Source organism: Mauremys reevesii, linkage group 1 (genome assembly GCF_016161935.1).
Source record: "Mauremys reevesii isolate NIE-2019 linkage group 1, ASM1616193v1, whole genome shotgun sequence".
Taxonomy (NCBI): domain Eukaryota; kingdom Metazoa; phylum Chordata; order Testudines; family Geoemydidae; genus Mauremys; species Mauremys reevesii.
In genome coordinates, this window is record NC_052623.1 from 188,024,892 (window position 1) to 188,049,994 (window position 25,103).

General features: G+C 41.3%; 1 protein-coding gene across 2 annotated transcripts; it reads right to left on the reverse strand.

The window, feature by feature from the left end:
- Positions 1-1,451: 1,451 nt before the first annotated feature.
- Positions 1,452-23,163, reverse strand: POU1F1 (POU class 1 homeobox 1). 2 transcript variants are annotated; one of them, XM_039520809.1, is made up of 6 exons: positions 23,022-23,163; positions 18,505-18,576; positions 15,114-15,359; positions 9,991-10,155; positions 6,935-6,995; positions 1,452-3,474 (listed from the first exon to the last, which is right to left on the reverse strand). In XM_039520809.1, the coding sequence occupies exons 1-6, from the start codon at positions 23,161-23,163 to the stop codon at positions 3,261-3,263; spliced, it is 900 nt and encodes a 299-aa protein (XP_039376743.1). In that variant the 3' UTR covers positions 1,452-3,260. The 2 variants fall into 2 exon arrangements, with proteins under 2 accessions (XP_039376743.1, XP_039376742.1); XM_039520808.1 differs by having other exon boundaries at positions 18,505-18,654.
- Positions 23,164-25,103: the final 1,940 nt, after the last annotated feature.

Genomic DNA, 25,103 nt, shown 5'->3' on the forward strand with positions numbered 1-25,103 from the left:
CCTAGTTTTTGGGACTTTCTTATATAGGTGCCTATAACCCCCCACCTGCTGTCCCGTTTTTTCCACAGTTGCTATCTGGTCGCCCTAGTTGAGCTTTAAAAAAAAAAAGTAGCTGAAAACTGCTGACCCTACTCTAGTCCCACTCCCCTCTTCACTGTTTCACCTTCCTCCTCCCCGCTCAATTTATTTTTGCTGCAATCAGAGCAAAGATTATGGCTGTAAGTATTAGATACTGTGCACTTAAATACAATTGAAACAGCAGTGAAATGGTCATTTCGCAAAGCAAAAACGAGTATTTCTTGCTTTGGGCTTGATATTGCTATGTGCCCCATATTTCATCAACCATTTGTCTACAATGCTCCTTCACTGTTTAAAACAGTCTCTCAAATTGTTTAATTCAAAGCTCAGTTGCTTTTATCATTAGTCAGACAAAGTGGGTGAGGTAATATATTTTATTGGTAGTGGCACCCTACTACAGCTTAGTGGAGAACTTCTGTCCCACCACAAAGTTTAATATAAATGTTAAAAGGCATCACCTTCCAAAGGGAAATATTAGGAGCCAAGAATACATATGACCTGCAAAGGGTGGGGCGGGGGGAAGAGGAGGGTAAGATACAGCCTGCAGAAGTCAAATGCATATGGCTACCTTAAGACTGCAGCTGCTTGTCCCCCAGGTTTAAAGGATCAGGTGTCAGAAGAGCATTCTCAGAAGGATGCCTGGAAGAGGGTGAAACCAGTCAGGAGTGATCAGTCGCTTCTAGAGATAGGGTTGAACTCCCCAGCTTCTGGAGGGCCAGGGATCTAGGTGTAGGACATCTAGGCTGTCAGTCTGGTGGTCTGAGGTGTGCCCTGTTGTGTTAGTGTTTCTGTAACCCAGATGTTTTCAGACAAGCTGCTTGCTGTAGTTAACTGCTCACTATTCCGTTATGTGACAATGGCACAGTGCCTGGCTTCATTCGTTTTGCCATGCTTTTGAAAGTGTCCTTTACTCATAAACAATTTTGGAGGACAAGAGCATGGAGGTAATGACTGCTGATGCATTTACTGTAGCATGCAAAAAAGATTAGGTAGCAACAGAGTGGAGCAGCTAAAGTAAAATCAAAATACTATCACAACCAAACAAATGTGGACAGTTACATTTGGTATTAGGGGTTATTCGAACAATGCTTTTATTTTTGGCAAAATAATAGGGTTACAGTTTTTCATAATACCCCTTTTTAAACAGGCAAATAATTTAGAAAATAAATAAAATCTAAAACTATACCATATTGCAAATTTGACTACATGTGCATAGTACACCACAAGAAACTTCAAACAAAGAAACAAAGTAGCCAAGGGAAAAAATTACAAGTCATCACCTTCATTTCTCTACTCTTTCCAGTTTTTTTTTTGTTTTTTTTTGTTTTTTTTTTACAAAGTGCAGTTCTGTCAGTACAGCGCTTGTGGTTGGTGGTAAAGGCTGAGGCTTAATCCCAGAAAGTGAACTCTTGCTTTGTAAAGTAGTGACCGATCTGTGTTTGTGTTGTGACAGTCTGGGGGTTAGAATAGTTCAAATCCTGTATAAAATGTGCATTAGCAAGGGGGAAAGGGATTCTCTCCCCCTCCCCCCCCACCTGAGTTTTAATTTAGAATCCTCTCCTAAGAAGAAAAATAAAAGCAATAATGCAGTTTGTTCATAAAAATATATTTTCTTAATACAGGAGACTATATTCCTTAGTTTAACATGCCTAGGGCCCCTTCTCGGCTGGGCTTATGTATTATTTAAAACACACCAACATAGAAATGTTCTACTTGATATACACTCATGTTAGTGACCTCAAATATTATAACCTCTTTCTGGATCTATTATCTAGTCATTTTCTAAATCACCATCATGCCTGCTTCATAAAAAATTAGTTTTGTATTTACCATTACCACTAATGTGCATTTCTGTAATTGTAGTCCTGGGAAAAAGCTTGAAATATGTACACATTAATTAGTATCATTGTAACAAATAATGGGAGCAATGTTGCTGCAGTGATCACTGGACTACCCGTCCCTTGAGTGCTGAAGTCACATTATTCCAACTCCCCTCAATCCCTGGCTCCTGGGGGTGGAGCTATGAAATCATTTTGTCAGCTCTGCAGGACAGGAGAAGAGAGGACTAGAAATAATGATTTCTGCCTGTTCTTTTTCTAAACCTCATTCTCCCCAGGGGAAAATGAGGTTATATTTGAGTTTTGATTTAACTAGGTTTAGAAAGTCAGCAAGACTTTCTGTAGTCTTTGGCGATCAGTGTAAAGGAAATGCCATTTCTGCTCAGCACCTGTCTAAATGGATTGGCTGTGTATTGAGAAATGTTACACATTAGCAAAGGTGTCATACCTCCAGGGTCTTAAAGCTCATTCCACCAGGGCTAAGGCAGCAGCCAGAATGCCTCTGTAATGTTTCCATCCTAGAAATCTGCCAAGTTGCTACCTGGAGTCCTGGCCTCACAATTACATAGCAGTTCTTTTGACCAAGCAGCTACATTCGATGCTCCCTTTGGGAGGGCAGTTCTGCAGTCCTTGCTTAATAGAACTCAGCCCACCTTCATGGGGTTGTATTACCAGCTAGACTCCACAAGAGGGAAGCTGTAGAGGCTGCTTTAAAGAAGAAAGACTGTTTGCCAGTAAGCAGTTTTTTTAAGACAGGCAACTGCCTTAATTACCAGGTCACTTTCCACAGAGTTCAATGATGCTGAAGTTTAGCATGAGGACCAGCCACTGATCACACAGCCTCCTCCCTCGGCTCTAAATGTTTGGTGCTGGGAAGGGGCACTTCAGTGATCCCAACAGCTGTAGCTTTTCTAAAAGGTTTGTGAAGCTCATTTGCTGTTGGGGGAGTGAGGAGCACATCACACACGTGTGCATGTGCAGTCAACATTTTCACATACAGTAAGTAAGTAACTTCTTTGTAATTAACACAAATGATATCATTCCAGATCTTTTGGGCAAAATTCACATTAACTAGTGAGTGTATTGTACTTAGGGTGCAATTTGTAACACATTAATCAACTAATGCACATTGAATAGTTGACAGCTAAGCAACTGTCTCCCCTGCACAAATACATATAGTAACAATGTTTTCCAATCTTTTACATTAAGATAAAGCCCACCGAAGATATTACAATTAAAATAGACTAACTTGAAAAGGAAACGTGTTTCTGTTCAGACTGACAAAATACTTAAAAAAAAAAAAATCCTATATGCCCAGAAATCCTCAACTATGCACAGGAAACTTTACCGGCACTCGTGATGCTCCTTCATAATGGAACTAAAGGTGTTCTGGTGTAAACTTGTCTTCACTCTCTTTTCCCTTTGTCTTCGGTTGCAAAACCAAACTCTCACAACTTCCTTCTCAAGGTTAAGCCCCTCAGCCATCCTCATAATCTCTTGAGAAGAAGGCTTACTTTGTTCCCCAAAGTTTCTCTCTAGAGCTTCTTTAGCAGCAATGCTGGAAGAAGGGATAAATAAAAATGCCCCTTTTATTGACTTTAGACATACTCAGGTCATGGCTGCTATTTTAGACTAAGCTGCAATGATATGAACATTAAAAATATTGCACTAAAAAGGCATGAAACTGCTTTGCTCTCAGTAAAAACCTGAGTTTAAAGGGCATTATGGTTCCATGCTGCCATGAGCTGCAAAAATCTGATAGTATTTTTACCTTCAATCCACGCTGCTAATAATAATGACTTTATTATTTTAGGGGTAACCCATTAAATGTAGTTCATGCAAGTTATATAGCACATGGCAGGCAACCTATCCCAAGAACCATCACACTCTCCCCAAAAGTCAGTTTTAGCCAACTATTTGCATTGAAGTAGAACCCAAAGATGTGCTATGGTTGAGCTGGTACAGCATAAAAGTTAAGTGCTATTTTCCTCCCATATTCAGACAGTGAGGCTGAATATAGGTGAAATCTGGCTTTTTTTTTGTGTGCTGTTTATTCTCCCAAAAGAATAAGTGCCTGAAACGTGCTTGTAAAAAAGCAATTAGGATGAGAAGCTTGGTCTCGTCACACCTAGTTTTAGCATTAGCTGTATTTTTTTTTTGTCCACAAGAGGTCACTGTACACTTGATTCTAGATATGAAGCGTGTTTATTTCTGTTAGGTTCAAGACACTTCAGAAATTCTAGTACTGGTGAATAATGTTGCATGTAACTTTAGAGTGCCCTTAGTGTAATTTCATTAGTAATACATTTTCTTTTTAATGTTGGGCTATTGATGAATATAAAATATATTTTATAGCTGAAAATAAAATATAATTTCCCATATCCATATTATGGATAGTTTGATCAGGTCATACAAAGCTCCTGCACTGGAGTAGGCTAACTCACTTACTGTTTTTCATCTCCAGCTTCTATTTTATCCTCAAGAAACCTACCTAACAATTCTCCCTGTCTTCAGTGAGAGCGAAGTGCAGATAAGGTACTCTTCCAGCTCATTCTTAAAGAGGTTCCCAGACTGGGGTCCCATGCTCCCCAAGGGATCAGGGAAGATTTTCTTATTGTTTCCACAGAATGCCCCTTGCACTGTTTGTATACAAAACTGATCATTTATAGTTTGTAAGGAACCACTTAGTTTTACTGGCTTGCAAATCACAGATGTTTCATGGATGCCAGCATAGCACTGATGCATCAGGAGTGTGATAGCTAAGCAGCAGCATGCCGTGTAGAATTGGAGATGACATGGCTCCTGTGAAGAGGTGTCTCATATTGGGACTATGACCTCTTCAGTAATTAGAAAAAGGGTCTTTGACTCCAAACACTAGACACCACAGATCTCTGAAGATTATTCCTCCTAACATAGAAATCTAGAGTCAAGCTGGTTTTAACAAAATTTTGTGCAAAGCTCTTTGCAATGACACTGGGATTGTATACATGCTAATACAGGCATTGGGACAGATCTGTGCACTGGAGCCATTCCTGGGTGTTATCATCATAGTTTGGAACAACCTAGCAGAGAGGTTTCATCATGGTTTAGCTAATAATTGGTTCAAAATACATAATTTTAATGATGTATTATTATCCCATCTGGTTTTGCTTATTTATGTATGTAAATACTTTTTATTAATGGGCTTTGCTTCCACAGGCAGAGGGAGCTGAACTCCATAGATGTGGGCCACCAAAGGTCCAAGGGACATTGTCCCCATATTCTACCCTAAACCACACTCCTCATACAGGGAACACACGCTACACCCTCGACGTCCACCAAGCGCTTGCCTTTTATCTGCACCCGCACTTGGGCCTTCTGAGCTTCATCCTGCCTCTTCCTTACCATTGCAGAATGCTGCTGGGACCACACCCTCTCTTCACAACCTCTCTCTCCCTGGATCTCCCTCTCTGTATCGGACTGCTACACTCTCACATTGTCTTCCCCCCTCCCTCCATCAAGGGTCATAGCCTACTCCATGCGTGCGTAAACCATCACGTCGGCCTTCCATACGGATGTTCCATGGCAGGACATTTGTTGGAAGGCCACTTGGTCCTCTGTCCACACTTTTACTGCCCCCTATGCCCTCGCCCCTGCTGCAGTGGCGGATGCAGCAGTTGACTGAGCTGTCCTGCAGCCTGTCACTTCTGGTGAGCCCTCACACCCACCTCTGCAGTGAGTCCTGCTCCCTACTCTCCCACATTTGGAATCCACATACAGACCATCACTTGAAGAAAAGATTGTTTCCTGTAACTGGAGGTTCTCTAAGATATGTGGTCCCCATTTGGATTCCAATATCCACCCTCCGCTCCAGGCTCCGTTGCTTACTGGTGCGAGGGAATTGAAGCAGTGTCAATCCTCACAGCCTCTTAAAGCCTCGGACGTGCCACGCAGTTGATGCACAATGCATGTGTGGGTCAATGGACACAATTATGAACAGTTCTGACGCACAGTGTGCATGCGCACCCACATTTGGAATCCAGATAGGGACCACACATCTCAAAGAACCTCCAGTTACAGTAAATAACCTCTTCTGCCAACAGGAGCTCTAGTCAAATCCCACTGTGACTCTCAGCACAAGAAGCCCTGGAATGCACTTCAAAACTCTAACAAACACCTGTTAGAATATGACCTACAGTCTAAACACATTTTCAGTGATTAGTGTATATAGAAATTCTATAATGTATTATTTCACTGTTATGTTCAATGCAAATTTATAGTGTGTGTGTGTGTGTGTGTAATATAGATAGATAGATATAAAATACACACAAAATTCTTTGTTGAATTCTGTGGAAATGTTATTTAATGACATTTTTGGCGCATTTTTGAATGCTTATATAGCAGCATCTAGTGACTTTTCAGGGTTTCTCGGACAACTTCCTGCTATGTGAAGTTGGCACCCTGCACTCCCCTCCCTCCTTTCTTTACAGCCTGTGAAAGCCACTCTGCAGAAGCTCCACAGTATCCAGATCCCTGGCTGAGGGAGGGGAAGATGCTCTTTGCAGCAAGCTTTTCCCCAGACCCACCAGGACTAACCACCACAAGTTATAGCAGAAGTAGTGCAATTGCTCCTGTATCATCACACCTCCCACAAAGGAAGTTCAGAGGCTGTATAAGCAGCCAGTGGGGTACAGAAGCTTATTACTGAGTTGGACATCTAAAGGATGGGATTACCAGGGGTCATAAATGGGTATGTTTTTTACAAACAAAAAGTGTATGGGGGGGGGGAGGGTGTTTGTTGGAAAAAAATTAAAAGGCTGAAAGTTTTGGTGCAGCTCCTTAGTTGGTTGATAAATGGTATGAAATTTTTTGTGAAAATTTTCCACACAATTTGTCCGTTTTTCAAATTTTGATTTATTTTTTCAACCAGCTCTAGATAGGGCTTCTAAGGAAAAGTATAACTTAGATTTCAAACCTAATAAGGATCTGGAAAAAAAAAAAAGACTTCCAATACATACTTTTCTGAAGCATTGTATTACCTTATGGTGGTTCTGCGCTTTCTTTTCCGCTCATTCACGCCAACTTTTTCATTGTATAAAGCTATATTAAAAAAGGGGGAGTTACCTTCCATACAAGATTAAAACAAGTACAAAAATTTCTAGAAACCATTGTTACCAGTCATGTTTTAATACCAGGAATGCATGCCAGATATGGTTGCTGAATGGTCTGCTTTGAAACATTTCTCTGTGGGACATCTGGTGGCTGAATAAGCAGTCAAGAGTCCTGTGGCACCTTATAGACTAACAAACATTGGAGCATGAGCTTTCGTGGGTGAATACCCACTTCGCCTGACGGTGGCTGAATGTTGTAATTGCACTTGCAGGAGTAAGTAAAGCAGGGGTTCTCAGACTTTTGTACTGGTGACCCCTTTCACACAGCAAGCCTCTGAGTGCGACTCCCCTTATACATTAAAAACACTTTTTAATATATTTAACACCATTATAAATGCCGGGGACAAAGCAGGGTTTGGGGTGGAGGCTGACAGTTCGCACCCCCCCATGCAATAACCTCATGACCCCCTGAGGGATTCTGACCCCCAGTTTGAGAACCCCTGAAGTAAAGGTTTATGTTGTGAACAGTGCTGAAGGAACCTATCTATGTTGGTTCAAAGCCGATTCATTTTTTGAGTGTGTCAGAATCAGTCTGTACATTAAAATATTTCCTGTCCAACCCCAAGTAATGTTTCCCAGGGCTGAATCTTGTTGCAAACTCATAGGCCTGGTTTGGGTTTGATCAGAGGTGGTTATTATTATTTTTTTTTTTTTTGCAGTTTTGTGCCAGTGGGTTTAATGGTCAAAGTGGGAAATGTTGATGTAAGTTGTTGCAAGAGATGCAGTTCATTTTCAAAATGCACTGGAGAAACACCAAGTCTGTTGGCCTGGATATCCACACACAGGGCAAAAGAATTTATATTCCAAGCAGCCATTGCTGGCTCATAAATGCAGGCTGAGCTCACACAAGTGCTGATTTTGGGTGCATCTGAGATTGCATCATTGGCTTCCTCAACCATGGGATGCTGTTCCGCGAAGGATTGCTGGGAAGAGATGGGGTCCGCTTGACCAAGAAGGGCCAGAGTATCTTCGCATACTGATTCACCAACCTAGTGAGGGCTTTATACTAGATTCAAAGGGGCAGTTGACAAATGCCCGCCATTAAACAGAAAAAAGCTAGATGTTGTGCAGGACATGGAAAATTACAATAGGCTCACAGGAGCAACAAGAGGAAATTAATGGGGGAATCTGCTCAACATATTAAATGCCTATACACAAATGGAAGGAGTATGGGGAATAAACAGGAAAAACTGAAAGTGTTAGTACATAAGCTAAATGATGACAATTGGTACCACAGAGATTGGTGGGCTAAATCTCATGACTGGAATATTAGGTATAGGGGGTATAGCTTGTTCAGGAAGGACAGTTAGTGAAAAAGGAGGTGGTATTGTGTTGTACATCAGGAATATATACCCATTTATCTGAGGTTCAGAAGTAGATGAGAGGCTGACCATTTGAAAGTCTCTGGGAAAGATAAAAGGAATAAAATAAGGGTGACATGATGATATGGAATCTACTATAGACCATCAAATCAAGAAGAGGAGGTGGAGGATGCTTTTATAGAACAAATAACAGGCAAAAGGGGCAGCTGCCCCGGGGCCCAGTGATTTAAAAAGCCCTGGGGCTTTTGGCGGCAGCGGCCGCCACGGCTACTACAGCAGCAGCCGGAGCCCCGGGCCCTTTAAATCGCCACCGGAGCCCCAGGTGGCGCGGGCCAGGCAGTGCTGAAGGGCTGGCTGGGGGAGGCTGACCCCCAGCCTTGCCCCTTCCGCCCAAGGCCCTGCCCCATCATTTGTGGTTTGGAGAAGGAAAAACAGGAGTTAACCAAACAGATAAAAATGTAGGAGTTAAATAACAGTGGTAAAAACTACCATAACAATGGAAGTATCTTCTTTCTTACACATCATTTCTCTTTTCTTAATGATCAGTAGAGTCATTCTGACAGTGATAAAACATACATGATCCAATCTAGTGTGCACTAGATCCTCTGTCAGTGGCACTCCAGAACATATTGTATGCCTCTGAAAGGAGAAGCTTTGACTGTGAGATTAGAAAGGATCAGGCATCCTGGGGCCCGGATGAGAAATTCTGTCAAAGCCGAGTTGGATCCTCAATAGGAAGGAGTCAGCTTTACTGTATATAAAAGAGCCACATGCTCACCTGTTTTGGTCTTTGGATCTGGACCTGCTTTCTTCTAACCCCCAGCATAGCACCTGCTGACGTGCAGAACCTCAGCTACATTGTAGCTCAGATCGTTGATTAAGGCCAAGGACCACACACTGCCAGGGGCTCTCCTCATCCTGAGCCAGTTATGTGCTGGGCAGGTTTTCCAATGTAATTTACAATAGCTAACCTATTCTAAATCATGTCCTAAATCATGCCTCTGCCACAGAATCCCAGGGGCTCGTCCAGCAGCTGGGGTTTTGCAGGGCATAGGGAAGGGGATCCTTCAATGGCAAAGAGCAGATGTCAACATGCCCATGATAGCCCCCACCCTACTACTGTTATAGGCGGGGTGGTGTTGGCTAGTCACATTCCTTTTCCCATTGCCACATCCCTTACACCTGTAGTAGGGAGCAACATCGGTGCTCTGCCATTGGAAGATCTCCTTATACCAGTGATTCTTCCACAGCCAGCTATGCTGTCTTTTGGACTAGAATTCAGTGGTAGTGCATCAAAAAACAGCTGCCCTGCACCTCAAGATCTGGGCTTGAGGGAAATGAGGAACATAAGAGAGAGTCACATCTCTCTAATTTGTGCCGGCCACACGTTTCTGGCAGGTTTGCTTCCCTCTACCCACGACACAGGCATCGGTCCTACTGAATTTAATGCATGTACTGATCCTACAATATTTATATTCAACTTACCCACCTGAATAAACAAAAAGCGGGACCAGTGGAAGTTATACACTACTAGCCATCTTATACATTAAAGAACTTCTTATAGGGGTAAGACTAAATTCTAGGGGTATTATAAATATCTACCTCCTATTTGTTCTGCTTCTTCCAGCCACTTGGATAATATCAATTTCAGTTTGCAGGCATTCTTGAAGCTTAGCTGCAAATTTTCAAATCGGCAAATAGTTGTTTGACTGAACTCAGAGCCATGCACAGCCGCCAGGGCTTCTCCAACGTTTGTTTGTGTATAGCCTGTCAAAAAGCAATAAAGAGAAAAAAAAACTTGAGTAACCTAACCTGGTTTATTTACATTCAGACACATTCTGCCTTGGTCACTGCCCCCAAAACACACTTTTGGCAAGATGCCTTAAGCATTTTCTTTGACTGTTTTTGATCTGACATCAGTCTTACTCTGCTGTAACTTTCTTGACTTCAGTGGATTTCACAAGTGTAAACAGGTGAGATGAGCATCCATCCCCATGTCTATCATGAGACATATGCAATTTGACCAGTATGATAATACAGGCAAGAAGCAACAGCAAATGATCATGCAGTAATTCTGAACACAGAATTACAAGTTTATTTTAATGTTATGGGTCCGATTTAAACCCAGAAAAGAAGAACAATTCAGAGTTAAGACTTAAAAAATCTAAGAATATACTCTGATTTTTACTCACACCATTGTAATTTCTGTGACTGCTGCTTCTCACAGTAATCATTATTGTCCTGTTAAATCTCATTTACCCTCAGTTTGTTGTGTCCACCTGCTGATTCTCCTCGTATACTTGGATTGTAAGCTCTATGGGGGAGGTTCTGTCTTTTCATTATGTATCTGTACAGTGCCTAGGTCAATGGGGCCCTGATCTGTGAGCAGAGGCTCTAGGCACTACCATTATGCAAAGAAGAATGGAAACAACAAAATAAAATACAATTTCCGATCCCATTTGCTGGGTTGGTCCTTTCTCTCACAGGCCTGGGCCACACCTCAAAAATTCTATCGACCCAGCTATGTTGCTCAGGGCTTGAGAAAAATGTCATTCAGTGAGTGCCTTAGTTAGGTCAGCCTAATGCCCATTGTAGACACAGCTAAGGCTTCTTCTACCTCCTCCCCATAACGGGCATAATCCTCAAGGTGCTGAGTGTCTTCCCCTCCTATTGACGTTAGAAGGTAGTCAGGGTGCAAAGTGCCTCACAGTATCAGACCCTCTGTCTGTATTAACGTTAACATTTTGCCCTAGCAGGGCACTGTCCACTTCAGTTTAGGCTGTTGGTACATCCCATTTTTATTAATGGCACTAAGACCAGTCCTGCAGTCTCTATTCAGTCACATCTAGGATCATACCACTGTAAATAATTACTACTGAAGTACTCTTGGGCATAGGTAATCTTGCCCTTTCTATGACTGACAGTTAAATAGTCACGATATACAACAAAACAGCACAGGTCATAAACACTGTTTCAGACAGCATACCCTTGCTCTAGCCTTTATTTCTGTACTGTAAATGGATGGTAATATCCCTGTAGCTGTAGAGATAATACAGATGACTGTTACAGCCATATAAATTACATGCTTTTATAGAGCTGTGTTTTACAGTGGAGTCTTGCCATATTCTGTAATGATACAATCTATTGTTATAGGAGATAATGTAAAAATGACAACTCTTAATTCACAAAGTAAATTTAGTACCTATGAAGAGGCTGGATTTGCAGTGTTTGACACACACAACATCATTTTTTTCAGTGCAGCACAGACAGGACCAAGCTTCCTCACTCTACCCCACCAGTGTGCTGCCATCTTGTCATGGACGGAACTCTATAGGGGTGATAGGGATAATCCAGCACCAGTGCCCATTTAATCTTTGTACGGTACTGAGGCTGCCAGTGAGTGTGATCATCTGTCCACCAGAAACCAAGCTGAGATCATCCACACATTTCACATCATCCTCAAGTAGTTCTCAGATGGTAACAAACTGGTCACCACGATACTCAACAGTGGTTAAAATAAATCTAAAACTGGAGGGGGAGCGCCTCAGTTTTGGTTGTTGTATGTTGTACATTGAGATCATTTAGTGAAATGAAATTGCATCATCATGTGTGATTGGACATGGCCCGGGGACAAGGGAATACATGAATCTGAGAGAAGTCCAGGTTCCCAAAGAGCGAAACCGAAGTGCATGTATGTGTGAGAAATAGGGCATGGAGCTGTCCCACCATCTCCCCCCCACTCACCCACACCACACACTATGGAGTTCCAGGCAGAGAGAAGGAACTGGCAGGACCACTCTGTGCCCCCAGGGTTCCAGCTAAGGAAGGGGAAGCAGCTGGCAGGCCAGCCTGTATTTCCCACAAGAGGCAGGAGAGTTTGAGGCAGGAGGCCCTCTCCCTTTCCTTCTCTGCCTCCCAAAGGAGGGGAGGGAACTAGCAAGGGGTCAGGTGTGAAGAATCAGGCAGATGCTGATAGGGGTCTCTGAGACTGAACAATTATTCTCCTCCTGGCAAGTGCTTACTGACAAAAGGGCTTGGAGAAAGTCACCATCTCCTCCCAGACTCTGAATTCAGATTTTTCTGCTTGAAACATGATCATTTCACTAGCCAGCAAAGAGGCAGGAGAAGGGAGACCTCAGTTCCCCCAAGAAGTAGGGGCCTCTCCCTCAAAATAGGGTGACCAGGTGTCTGGTTTTCGACTGGAACACCCAGTCGAAAAAGGACTCTGATGGCTCTAGTCAGTACTGCTGACTGGACCGTAAAAAGTTAGTTTGGTGATGCTGCGGAGCTAAAGCAGGCTAGTGCATACCTGTCCTGGCTCTGCGCTGTGCCCTGGAAGCTGCCAGCAGGTCCAGCTTCTAGGCGGAGGGGCCATGGGACTCTGCGCACTGCTCTCACGCCGAGCACCAGCTCTGCACTCCCACTGGCCGGGAACTGTGGCCAATGGGAACTGCGGGGGCAGTGCCTACAGGCAAGAGCAGTGTGCAGAGCCACCTGGCGTGCCTCTGCCTAAGAGCTGGACCTGCTGCCTATTTCTGGGGCATGCATAGCATGGAGTCAGGACAAGCAGGAAGCTTGCCTTAGCCCCCCCGCTGCACCACTGACCAGAATCCACCTGATTAAGCCCATGCCCCAAACCTGAGCCCCACTCCCCAAACATGGACCACCCCTCCTTCACCCCAACCCCCAACCCAGAGACCCTTCCCACACCCTGAACCCCTCTGCCCCACCCCTCATCCTGGAGCCCCCTCCTGCACCCCAACCCCCTGCCCCAGCCCAGATCACCCTTCCACACCCTGAACCCCTCATTTCTGGCTGTACCCTGGAGGCCACACCCCTAGTTAAAGCCCTTACCCCCTCCTGCACCCCAACCCCCTGCCCTTGCCCAGTGAAAGTGAGTGAGGGTGGGGGGAGAGCGAGCCACTGAGGGAGGGGGAAATGTATGAGTGGGGGGCATGGTTTTGGGGAAGGGGTCGGGCTCTGGTGTTTGGTTTTGTGCGATTAGAATGTTGGCAACCCTAGTTTTCAGCTGTGTTCTCCCATGCTTTTTCCAAGGCCTTATCTACACGCAGTTACACTGATTTAACTAAGTCCTGAGTACACACAAGATTTGTACTGATTTAACTAAATCTGTGTAGAAATTCTTGTAGTTAAGGCTATATCTATGCTACAGAGACTATGCTGACATAGCGCCATAGTGTAGATGCATTGTACGCTAGACCGAGTTTTTCTGCCAATGCAGTAACACTTCCCCAAACAAAGTTATGCTGCCAAAAGCCCTCTTTCATAAGTACAGCTGTATCTACAGTAGGGGGTTGTTGGCACACTACATTGCTCAAGGGTGTGGTTTTTTTCACATCCCTAAGGTAGCTCTGCCAATATAAGTTTTAAGTGTAGATCAAGTCCTAATCACTGCAACCCCCCCACTTCAATTAAGAATGAAGTATCAATTTTGTTTGTCAGCATGGAATTGATTTCAGCTATACTGATATAAGCCGAGGTTAAATCCATTTCAGTGTCACACAGGGGTTTTGCCTCAGTTTAAATAAATCTGTTTTAAAACCAATTTGAGTTAAACAAATGCAACTGTGTGTGTAAACAAGTCTTTACTTTAATTCCTGTATACTCCTGAGGGGGTCACACTATATGTATCAATTGGATATTTAAAGGAAAAAACTTGGAGTACAATTTTAAAGGAAGGGTTGAAGACTAGAGCTGGATGGAAATTTTCCATCTAAAATGAAAATGGCTTTTTGACTAAATGGAAATGTATTGCTACAACAGCTGCTTTCTTTCTTAAAAATGGGTTTTATAAAAAAATAAATAAAATGCATTTTTTACTATTTTGGGCAGCCAACTTGGTGAAAATGAATAAAATTTCACTTTCATCAATTTTTCACAGGATAAAAATAATTTCCTGTTCAACTCAATTGAAATCACTTTAAAATGTATCATTTTGAATCTAAATCATACCTTAAATCAGCCTTACAACTTGTACAACTGCCTTAGTGAATAATTTTTGACAGGCAAAGTATCTTTAGGTTTTTCACTATCATAGTAACAAGTAAATTTTGTATCCAGTTTGGCAAATTTCCATGACAATCCTGAAAGGCTGAATTAAATGCAAATTTACAGTATGATTTGTGTAATTAATCACACTTTCCCCTATAATACAGCTAGTCCAGGTAACAATAATTTGCTCTCAGAGGCAGACAGAAGTAGTAGATACTGCCAGGGCTGCCCAGAGGATTCAGGGGCCTGGGGCAAATTTGGAGCGCTGCAGCGCTTGTACTCACCCGGCGGTGGTCCGGGTCTTCGGTGGCATTTCGGCGATGGGGGGCCCTTCAGTCGCTCCACATCTTCAGCGGCACTGAAGGGCCCCCCGCCGCCAAAATGCCGCTGAAGACCTGGACCGCCTCTGGGCCAGGGCTCGCAGGGCCCCTGCGAGGCCTGGGGCAAATTTCCCCAATTGGCCCCCCCAAACCCCGGGCGGCCCTGGATACTGCAGAAAGTTTTAAAATCACTTACTGTTCTTGCAAAAAGTTGCAAAAAGCTTGAGGTAATTATTTCTAAACAAGTATTCTAGAAATGGAGAAAGCTTGGTAAATGTTAGGCAGATTTTAAATTATAAAGCATGTCACATGGACTAGAATATAAAACATACAGAAATAATTGAGCTTTCATTTGGATCTTCAGACTATAATTGGCTGGTAGAAAGCACATACCTAGCTTAATTCTCCTCAGTTTGAACTCATTGGCAAACTTTTCCAGTTCTCTGATTTCAGGGGAATCCATGTCTATTGGCTCTTCAACAGACTTGGTTTTTCTGCGGAATTCCTGCTTGAAGTCAGCGGCTGCGGGATCATCTCCAAGGATAGACTGGTGCATGGGAGTGAAGCCATGCCCCAGAGCACAGGAACTGGCACTCAGTGCATGTTCAGGGAATTTATAAAGGCAAGGGGTCAGGCCACCTGCATGAAGCCAAAAAACACAATTTGATATAATCATTCTCCAGCATTGCATAATAAACCTTTGTGCCAACTACCAACTGTTAAGCTTTGTAATATTACATTCTATAGAGAAGGACTATCCAGTGGTTAGGGCATCAGCCTGGCACTGAGGAGGCCAAGGCTCAGTTCCCTGAACTGTCATGCTTTGCCTCAGTTCCTTATCTGTGAAATGTGAATAATAGTACTACGTGCTATGAAGTGTTCAAATACTATGAGAAGGAGGGCCATATAAGTACCTTAGATAGGGACAGGTACTCAACCGGTGCAAATTAGCATCACTTGCATTGAAGTAAATGGACCTATGTCAGTTTACACCAGCTGAGGATCTGGCCCATAGTCTGTGTTAGCTTTCAGGTACCAACAATACTACTTTATAAACTACATGTGATATGCAGATTCGGGACTATATCCAACCAATTTCAATGGGACATTTCCTTGAGTAAAGGCTACAGGATGAAGCCCAATGAGTGATAAGATCATCACTTTATAATTTTAGAGATTAAAGTAATTGCACAAAGATGAACTACTTTATGCTAAATGTTATTCATTATTGGACTACACAGTTCCATTTAATCAAGATCAGGTGCCCTTTGTGCTGGGCACTGAACAAACAGAGAGACTCCCTGACCTGAACAGACAAAATCTGATATCTTCCACTGCTGCTTGCATTGTTGTTGTAGTGGTGTCAGTCCCAGAATTTTAGAGAGACAATGTAGGTGAGGTAACATCTTTTATTGAACAACAAAAGTGGGTCTGATAAAAGATATCACTCACCTTGTCTCTCTGAAGTGACAAGGCAGACAAAGCACGGGAGAAAAGAAAAATTCTTACCCTCATTTTAGAGCTGGGGAATCAAGAGAGTAATTGACATGCCCAGTCATGCAGTCTGTAGTCTAGTCTGGAAGTGAACCCACATCTCCAGCCCAGCATCTAAACCACAAGACCATCCATCCTTTCTCTTCCTTCTCTTCTGTTCTTTTGTCTTGTTCACTGCCTAGATTACATCCTCCAGAGAGTTGGGAATACAATGGAGGTTCTAACCCTAGTGATATACTAAGTCGCATGCAGTATGACTGTGAAAAGGGGGAGGGAGTTGTTAAATGTCTGAAGGGAAAAAGGCTAAACAAGAGAAGGACTTGCCTTGCAGAGTGCTGACTCCATTCACCACATTGGGATGGGGCATGCTGCAGGTCTGTAAAATGCGACTCTGGGAGAGACTTGCTGATAACATCTCTGGGGTTGCAGGCTTGATGCCTAAAAGGAAGTGGAAAAAACGAGAGACTGCAGCAACATGGAATTCTTTTGTTGTAGAAATAGGTTGATATTTCTGAATAGAAACCCTCCTCATCTAATGATTCTTCTTCGGTGGACTTCCCATAGAGATCTGAGCAAGAATTTCTGTACCAGAGACACAAGAGGAGACAGAGAAGCAGGTGCATTTGGCCATGTGAACAAAGAAAGAGTCTTACTTGCTGTCCCAGAAAAGTCTACATGAGGAAACATTCACCTGTGCTGATTTATTTTTACATTTCCCTCCTCCTCAATTGAAATAAAATGCTGTGTTTGATTTTGGATTAGTTTTGAGCCATGATTATTTCCTGCCAAGTCTCTTCCCCTGGCATCATTACATTATTTTGCTGGTTGATACTTGACTTGAACACCTTTACATTGAACAAATTCTCTTCTCTCTTCAGTGTGGTATCTAGAGAACTGCACTGGCTGCTAAAACATCTTTACAAGTTGCATCATAAACTCTATTGATCTTCTGTGTGAAAACAGTTCATATTGTTGCATGAGATTTGGAAAAGCATAAATTGAATTAAGTGATTTCTCTTTGGCCTCCACACACATTTCCTTTCACTCTGAAGGACTGACATTTCTACATGTCAGCTACAGTATCCCTGATGTGTTCACTCTGGTTGAAAGCATGTTGTTATTACTCAACATAAGTACATATTTCAAAGCTTGGCAGCCTGTTATTAATCATAAAGCCTGCAGTAGTCTGTGCAAGACTAATGCTTTTATACCTACTAAACCATGTCAGGCACCGGACACTTCCCTTGATGTTTCATAACATGGTATAGTGGTGTCACACATATAGTAACCCCACTATCACATAACAATGTGATTTTCATTGAGATTCTAAGGGACAGTCCTAATCACCTACAGCTATCAGCTGTTAAGGTGTGACCTCAAACGTTTTGTTTTGTATCACTAGATACTGGGAGGGAAGAACAACATGGGGGTAGGTGGAATCCAGAATATGCCTTTTTCCTTCCCTACCTGCTCCAAGTCAGCTTAGAATCATAGAATATCAGGGCTGGAAGAGACCTCAGGAGGTCATCTGGTCCAACCCCCTGCTCAAAGCAGGACCAAACCCCAGACAGATTTTTGCCCCAGATCCCTAAGTGGCCCCCTCAAGGATTGAATTCACAACCCTGAGATTAGCAAAGCCAATGCTCAAACCACTGAGCTATCCAGCTTTGGAGAAAGGAGTGGGGACTCTGGATTGAGAAATAGAATGTTCACAAGCCAAAATCTGAGTCACAATTAACTGGATGTTTGATATCTTGTCACAAGTTTTATGAGCACCAAAAATGGCACTACATTTATTTTTGTTTCTTTAATCGATCTCACCCTGGGTGGATGATTCTGAAGCAGCTCCGTCCTGTGCTGAATTCAATAAAAATTCCATAATCAGTCATAATTTTTATGATTTCTACTGCATAGGGCCCCGAGGCCCCAACTGAGATTGGGGCCCAGTGCACTGTACACACATACAGTAATGGCAGAAGACAGTCCCTGCCCCAAAAGAGCTTCCAATCTAAGTGCACAAGACACACAATGGGTGAGAGAAAGGAAGCATTATCCCAGTGTCACAGACAGGGAAGTGAGGCAGAGAAAGTAAGTGATTTGCTCAGGATCCCCAGATAGAGGCTGAGAGAGAGGATGAAACTGAACCCAGTTCTCTGGAGTCCCAGTCCAGTGCCTTAACCATAAGGCTATTCTTCCTCTCATTAACCTCCATTTCCTCAGCCCCTCTGAAGGAAAATTCCCCTCAAATAATTAGGCCAATAACTAACCCGCTAGAGTGAATCTCTCTTACCTGCCATCACCCCATAGGTAGACTGTTGGTTTCCATAATGACAGGAAGGGACAGAATAATGAAGACCTGTAGATGCGTTTCCCAAAGTCGCCATGGAGAAGTGCACGTGGGAACATTTAGGAGTATGGACCAAAGACAAAACAGACGAGACTGGTAAGAAAATGTATGAGGATTCAAGATACATCCTTTTAGTCCAGAGATAGAGAATATCTTTGTACTTTGTTTTTGTCTGTATGCTAACCATTCTACACTGCTTTTTAACTCTCAAGGTAATTCTGTAGGAAACAGCCTACAGTAGGTGCTCATGCCTCAGCAGAAAACAGACTAGCTCACTTTTAGCCAAGAGCAATGATTTATCTCACCAAGTCTTAATTTATTATCTCAAGTGTAATAATTTAGGCATCCTGAAAAGCTCTCCTCTTTACATGTCTATGGAGATCAGGCCTGTAATATTGTTCCATCTATTTTTACTTTAATATTTTCTAAGTTCTTGAAAAGCCCATCAGCCCCTAAAATGAAAACCCTAAAAGAAGCATATATAACCAAGAGGACAATTTTCTATGTAGGCTAAAGCCTACATTTGCGCATGCAGTGATTTGGGGCACTCACCTGAAGACACTTTAAAAGGGCCTGATTTTTAGACGTGCTGAGCACCCACCCTCTGAAAACCAGGGCCCTTTAAGGTGTCTCCAGATGATCATTCAAAAGTACAGACATGCAAAACTTCGAAAATTTAGGCCTAACAACATTTTGCAATAGCAGCAGCAATAGAGCCACAAGCATGTTGTCTAAATAGTTTGCGCAGGAGTCTGGCAGGCAGTAGGATGGCTGGCAGAGGTTTGAAGAAGAGAACAAGGAAATAGATTCCGTTGTCTGCTTGGCTACACTATTATGTATCAGGCATCTCAGGAAATCAGGTAAGGGTTTAAGAAGCAGCATGACCCTCAATAATAAAATTATTGGCCATGTAGGGCAGCATTTCACACTGACAAAATATTCTGTAAAGTTTTCTGTATCCCCAAATGTTGGGCTATTGCTGGTCAATTCTGTGAATAAAAATATTAATAATTTTGGCTGACTCTAATGAAGAGATTGAAGGTCAGATCTCTGCTCCGTAATGTCTAGTGTCAGCATCCCAAAAATCTGTAATGCATTTCTGCATGCAAGCAAAACAGGAAGTCTGGTTTTTGAAGATGTTGTATATTAAAGATACGTGGAGATGTGCTAAATCACACAGAATGAGAATATATTGTCTTCCTCTAATGTCTGATACATGAAAGAACGTTATGAGTCTGCTGTTGCTTCCAAATAATAGATTTAGTCCTCTCCCTCATACAATAGAGAGGCCATGCTTTTGACCTTTTCAGAAATTTACCTTGCTTCCAAATGGCCCCAGCAACACTGAATCCTACATCAGGGCTCGTTCAGGAACTTATGACAACTCAGACTGGATAGCCCTAACTGTAATTTCAATATTGGTTAGTGGGATGGCAATTCAGTGGGCTGAGTTAATTGAGTTTGTGGTATTTGTTCACGTCTTGTTGGACATGTGTCCACATCACAGAAAACCTAGTCACAAATCGGCTCCTGTGTTGGCAGCCACAGTAGAGAAAACAAGGAAAGGTAGACATGAGAACTGAACGTAGGGTGACCAGATGTTCCGATTTTATAGGGACAGGCCCAATTTTTGGGTCTTTTTCTTACATAGGCTCCTATTACCCCCCACCCCCATCCCAATTTTTCACACTTGCTGTCTGGTCACCCTAACTGTTACTATTCATAGCTAATCCTTCTATATCAAAGCTGAAGCATGTTGCTAGAACAGTCTGGAGAAATGTGCACTGCTTTCACCCTTGCTCTGGGACTAAAAGGAAAAATAGATACAAACAAGTGGATATTTTTAAAGTACTGAATTGTATATGAATTGTCTCTAAGACTACAGAACTATGTTGGTTTCTTTGATTCTTCTGAATTGTATAAATGCACAGAAGGATTTCTGCAGTGTAACAAAAATGCTAACAATGATCTATGAAATTTTAATAGTTTACAACATTGTTATTATCCTGGTAATCAAAGTTCAGATATTTAGAACTACACTAATATAGTTTACATACACGTTTTGCACTAGTTAACACTAGTATAACAATGTTAGCTGAGGGAGGAGGTGGCATGATTTTTACCACCAATATATTTATACCAGTACAGCGGCTACTGTTGACACAATTATACTGGTATAAGGGGACCTTAGATAGATATTGCTTATTCTCCTTTCCATACGGGAATAAACTATACTGGTAAAGCACATTCATACCAGCATAACTGCATCCACACTAGGGACTACTATACTGCTTTAACTACACCAGTATAGATAAAGCTGTACCACTTTTGTGCTTAGACAAAGTCTTATTTTGAATTACTTGTTTACTGTTGAATTTTGCCAATCTGCAATTTCCTAATCCACACATTCCATGATTTTCAGATATAAAACACTGACATTTCCAACTTCCTGGCAATATTTTAATAGCAGATGCTGGAGTGAAGTCTTACATTGCTAAGATATTTTTTAAAATAAAATCTATTCCAGAACATATCTCTAATAATATATATAGCATACAGATAACATATACTTGTCAAAGTTTATGATGCAGTATCTTTGCTTTTGTGTGTGTTCACTTACTTGCCGATTAGCAAAATTAATTCATATGCAATGGAACTACAAGGCCCATATGCATTGTGAGGGATTTTGTCATTTAAAAAAAATAATTAAATAATGATTCAGTGTAAAAATCCATATACATTTCTTTTTTGCACAAGTTCTTTATACGGACTCACCATAGCACTGTGTATTACAGTTCTTATCATCTGTATTAAAAACTTAGAACCTTTCCCCTAATACTAATAAATGTTCTCTCTATTATTGCTTTCTTTATTCTATGCAGTGTTGTAGCTGTGTTGGGTCCAGGATATTAGAGAGACCAGGTGGGTGAGGTAATATCTTTTATTGGATCAATTTGTGTTGGTGAAAGAGACAACCTTTCAAGTTATAGAAGAGTTCTTCTTCATTTCCCCCTTTCCTGAACCTGAAGAGTTCTGTGTAGCTCAAAAGCTTGTCTCTTTCACCAAAAGAAGTTGGTCCACTAAAAGAAATTTCCTCACCCGCTTTGTCTTTCTTTGTTCTAGGACTGTATACCGGCATTCTTGCTATGGATAATAATACAATAAAATAGAATGTGATTCTGCATTTCTTATTAGGCAAAATTTCCATTTACTTCAGTGGGATTTGTGCTTTAGGAAGGACTGCAGACTTGGGCCTATGATTATTAAACAGTAAAGCATAGACTTAGTAAAAGGCTGTGGTGATATTTTCTTTACTTTGGAGCATGTCAGAAAAGAAACAATTCAGAAAGTGCTACCATAAAATGGATATAGAAATTTGTCCTCTTTTCTATAATTTAAGTTGTCCTATGTTTTTCTAACAAGCACTATGAAACATTTTGAGCCCCCTATTTAATATGCAATCATGTTGTCATCAATACTCTCAATTTTCTGTGGAGTGTGCTGTACGTAGGTGATTCATTTTTCTTCCAACTGAAAGATGTTACTTCCAGTATGCTTAACAAGAGATCATCGTTTTACTGAAGACATCAAGTAAAATTCTCCCCTCCACGCAATTCAATTTGAGTCATTGAGTTAGCTGAGATTAATATTCAAGTTCTCACTGTTTCTGAACTTTTATTTTCATTCATTCGAAAGAACAGAAAGGCCAATGAGATAAAACTCCAGTTCTGTATATTTTCAGGTAGCAAGCACATTTTATGTCTCTTAGGAAACATTTGATTTTTATTCAGTTTTAACATATAGTTGAAGTTAATCATACTAAAATTCCTAGTCAGATAAAGGTGCCAACTTCAAAACCACAGAAGGATGGGTCCGATGCACTTAAGTAACTGTGGCGCTTTTGAAAATCTCACCCAAATCCTAGTATCTTTACTCAGTATTTATTATATTTAATAAAATGTTAATTTTCCCATTAATGGGGTATTTTCCCCAGCTAATGCCATCAGCATCTGCCTCATTTTAAGTATATCACCCATTTGAAATCATACATTTATATATTTATAAACTGCAGTTTCATAGGCAAAATATAATTTGGTTTATTTCAGAAGACGTTTGTCACTGAAGACTATTTTGCATTACAAAAGTTTGATAGTATTTGTAGCCAGTACATCACTGTGCTGGTAAAATACCTCAACCTAATCCTATAACAATTTTAGAGAGAGCTACAAACTTGGCTAAAATGAAAAAACATTTTAGTCACACTAGATGTATTCATTTTCACATAGCCTTGTGAAAACTTTCCTGCTTCAAGGTAGTCCCTAGTCACTGCAGAGCTGATATGAAATAGCTGTTCCTGTGTTTCCCTATCTCTATGTTAAGTTTGGCAACATTTACAGAAAGAGGGTAAAGCATTTAAAAAGAAAGTTAACAAGAGCATAATTGTTCTAGTAAAAAAGTACCTGTAGATACGACATTGGTAGTATGGTTGGAGACGGGCAAGCATTCTGCAGCGCTATGATGCATTATCAGAGGCAGAGCGGGAGAAGAGTCAGAATTCAAGGGGACGAAGGTGTCGGCTGAAGTAAATGCTTGGCAACTCATTCCCACAAAAGGAGAAAAGACAAAGAAACACCTTCCCCTATTTTCTAACAAAATATATCCTTATTGATTAACAGCAGTCAAACTCTATTCCAGTTGTCTTAACTTGCATATATACATAAACAAGGGCTCCAGAGCCCAGGGAGGTCGTGTGCAGGTATTTATACCACTAGGAAATCCCTTTATCCATGTTAATGTTCTTTTCCCAGCAGTATTGCTATATCAGCCTAGAGCCTCCTTCCTTCTCACCCAAACATAATAGATGCCCAATTAATGGGGGGAGAAGAGGGAAACCAGAGACGTGATTTGACAGATACTTTAAATCTGGCCTTTTGTGAAAGAACAGTAATCAGGGGGGAAAAAAGGTGTCTCCAAAGTTTGTAGAGGTGAGGCAGGTACGGTTAATACTGAATAGCTTTCCATAGCTAACACCTGCTTCAAAAATCTCACTCGGGAATTGTTTTGATGGCTAATTGGCAGAGAAATCAAATGAAAATCTATGAAAGAATGTATAAAAAAATTAATCTAAATTAATCTAATGCCAAGAATTTGCACAAATGTCAGCTGACTCATCACATTTGCTTAAATCAGTGCTATACACCATAGAACGAATATATCTAGCAAAGAGGCTCTGAACTTTACATAAGTAAGCATAAACTGCTAAATGTTTATCTAAGCTAATTTATGTATACTCTTGAAAACCTATGTACACAATATTTTAAGATTCTGAAAGAAAACAACAAATACTAGAAATTTAAGCACTCATACATTTATTATTATTGTTACTATTTATTTGTACTATCATAGCGCCTACAAGCCGTAGTCAAGGACCTGGACCCCGTTGCACTAGGCTCTGTACAAACACAAAACAAAAAGATGACCCTTGCCCCAACCATTGCCTTTGCAATCTAAGTGTTTCATTAGCATGAAATTGCAATGGCCACATTACTCAGGAGTAGTAAGTCCCCCAGGGAGTTCTGCAGACCATCCCAGAAAAAGTGTGGGGAAAATCCTTATACCATACTACACAATCCTATATTCTGTAATTTTTTATAGAAAACACACTGAAATCAATGCAGCTATGCAGAGTGCCCTAATCCAATAGTACAGGGCTCAGAGATGCATCAAAATGTCTTTAAAAAAAATCACTTAAAGTAGATTTGTGGCATCTTAAAATGCCATGACTTTAAAGACTGTTTCCTTAAGCTCCTCTAGGGCTAGAATAAGTAAGTGTGTCCCACTGGGAAGCTGTGTCCCTCTCTATTTCTGAAGAGATGAGATCTAACTCTGACTTTAGGAAGCTTTTACTTTTTTAAAACACATGGATAATCTTTGGTTGCTACACTTAAAAAAATTAGATATGGGTGGGTCAGATCTTTCATATTGTTTTTATATGTGTTATGTCAATTTGCCAGGATATATTTGTAAGATTGATATTAAGCCAAATAGCCAATCTGTTGAACACTTGATATCACCCCTGAAAGCGCCTCTTTCAGCAGTGTAGCTGTAGTGATGCCATTAAGAATTAGAGTATGTACCAATTCAGAGGAAGACCATGTGAACAAAATCCCCAAAGTCCTCCAAACAATTTTACATCTGGAGGTATCCATAGTTCACATTTTCTCATAAGTGTGTCTTTAGTACTTAGGCATTTCAAAAGAATTATAGCATAAAGGATGATTACTAATGGGATTAAGCTAAGGTACAGAGCCATGCCCATAACTTCTTAAGTATAAATCTAAGCTTAAGCATTGCAGTAAATATCAAAATTTTAAGGACAAGTGTTGCAATATTGCAGGAAACATTTAAATTTAATGTATTGCCATCTAAGTTTATTCATTCTGGGCTTGTTCCAACTTACAATTAGTCAGTGGAGAACCATCCATTGACTGACAGGTGATGGATCAGAATGTATGCATTTTATTTAACTGCTTTTTAAAAAA

Bases quoted from the DNA above. Each gene is read 5' to 3' on its own strand.
- POU1F1 (XM_039520808.1), bottom strand. From the start codon at position 23,163: ATGAGTTGCCAAGCATTTACTTCAGCCGACACCTTCGTCCCCTTGAAT. The intron at 10,156-15,113 runs GTATGTGCTTTC...GCTTTTTGACAG, and splicing joins ACTGAGGAGAATTAAGCTAG to GCTATACACAAACAAACGTT. The intron at 3,475-6,934 runs GTAATACAATGC...CCCTTCTTCCAG, and splicing joins AAGCGCAGAACCACCATAAG to CATTGCTGCTAAAGAAGCTC.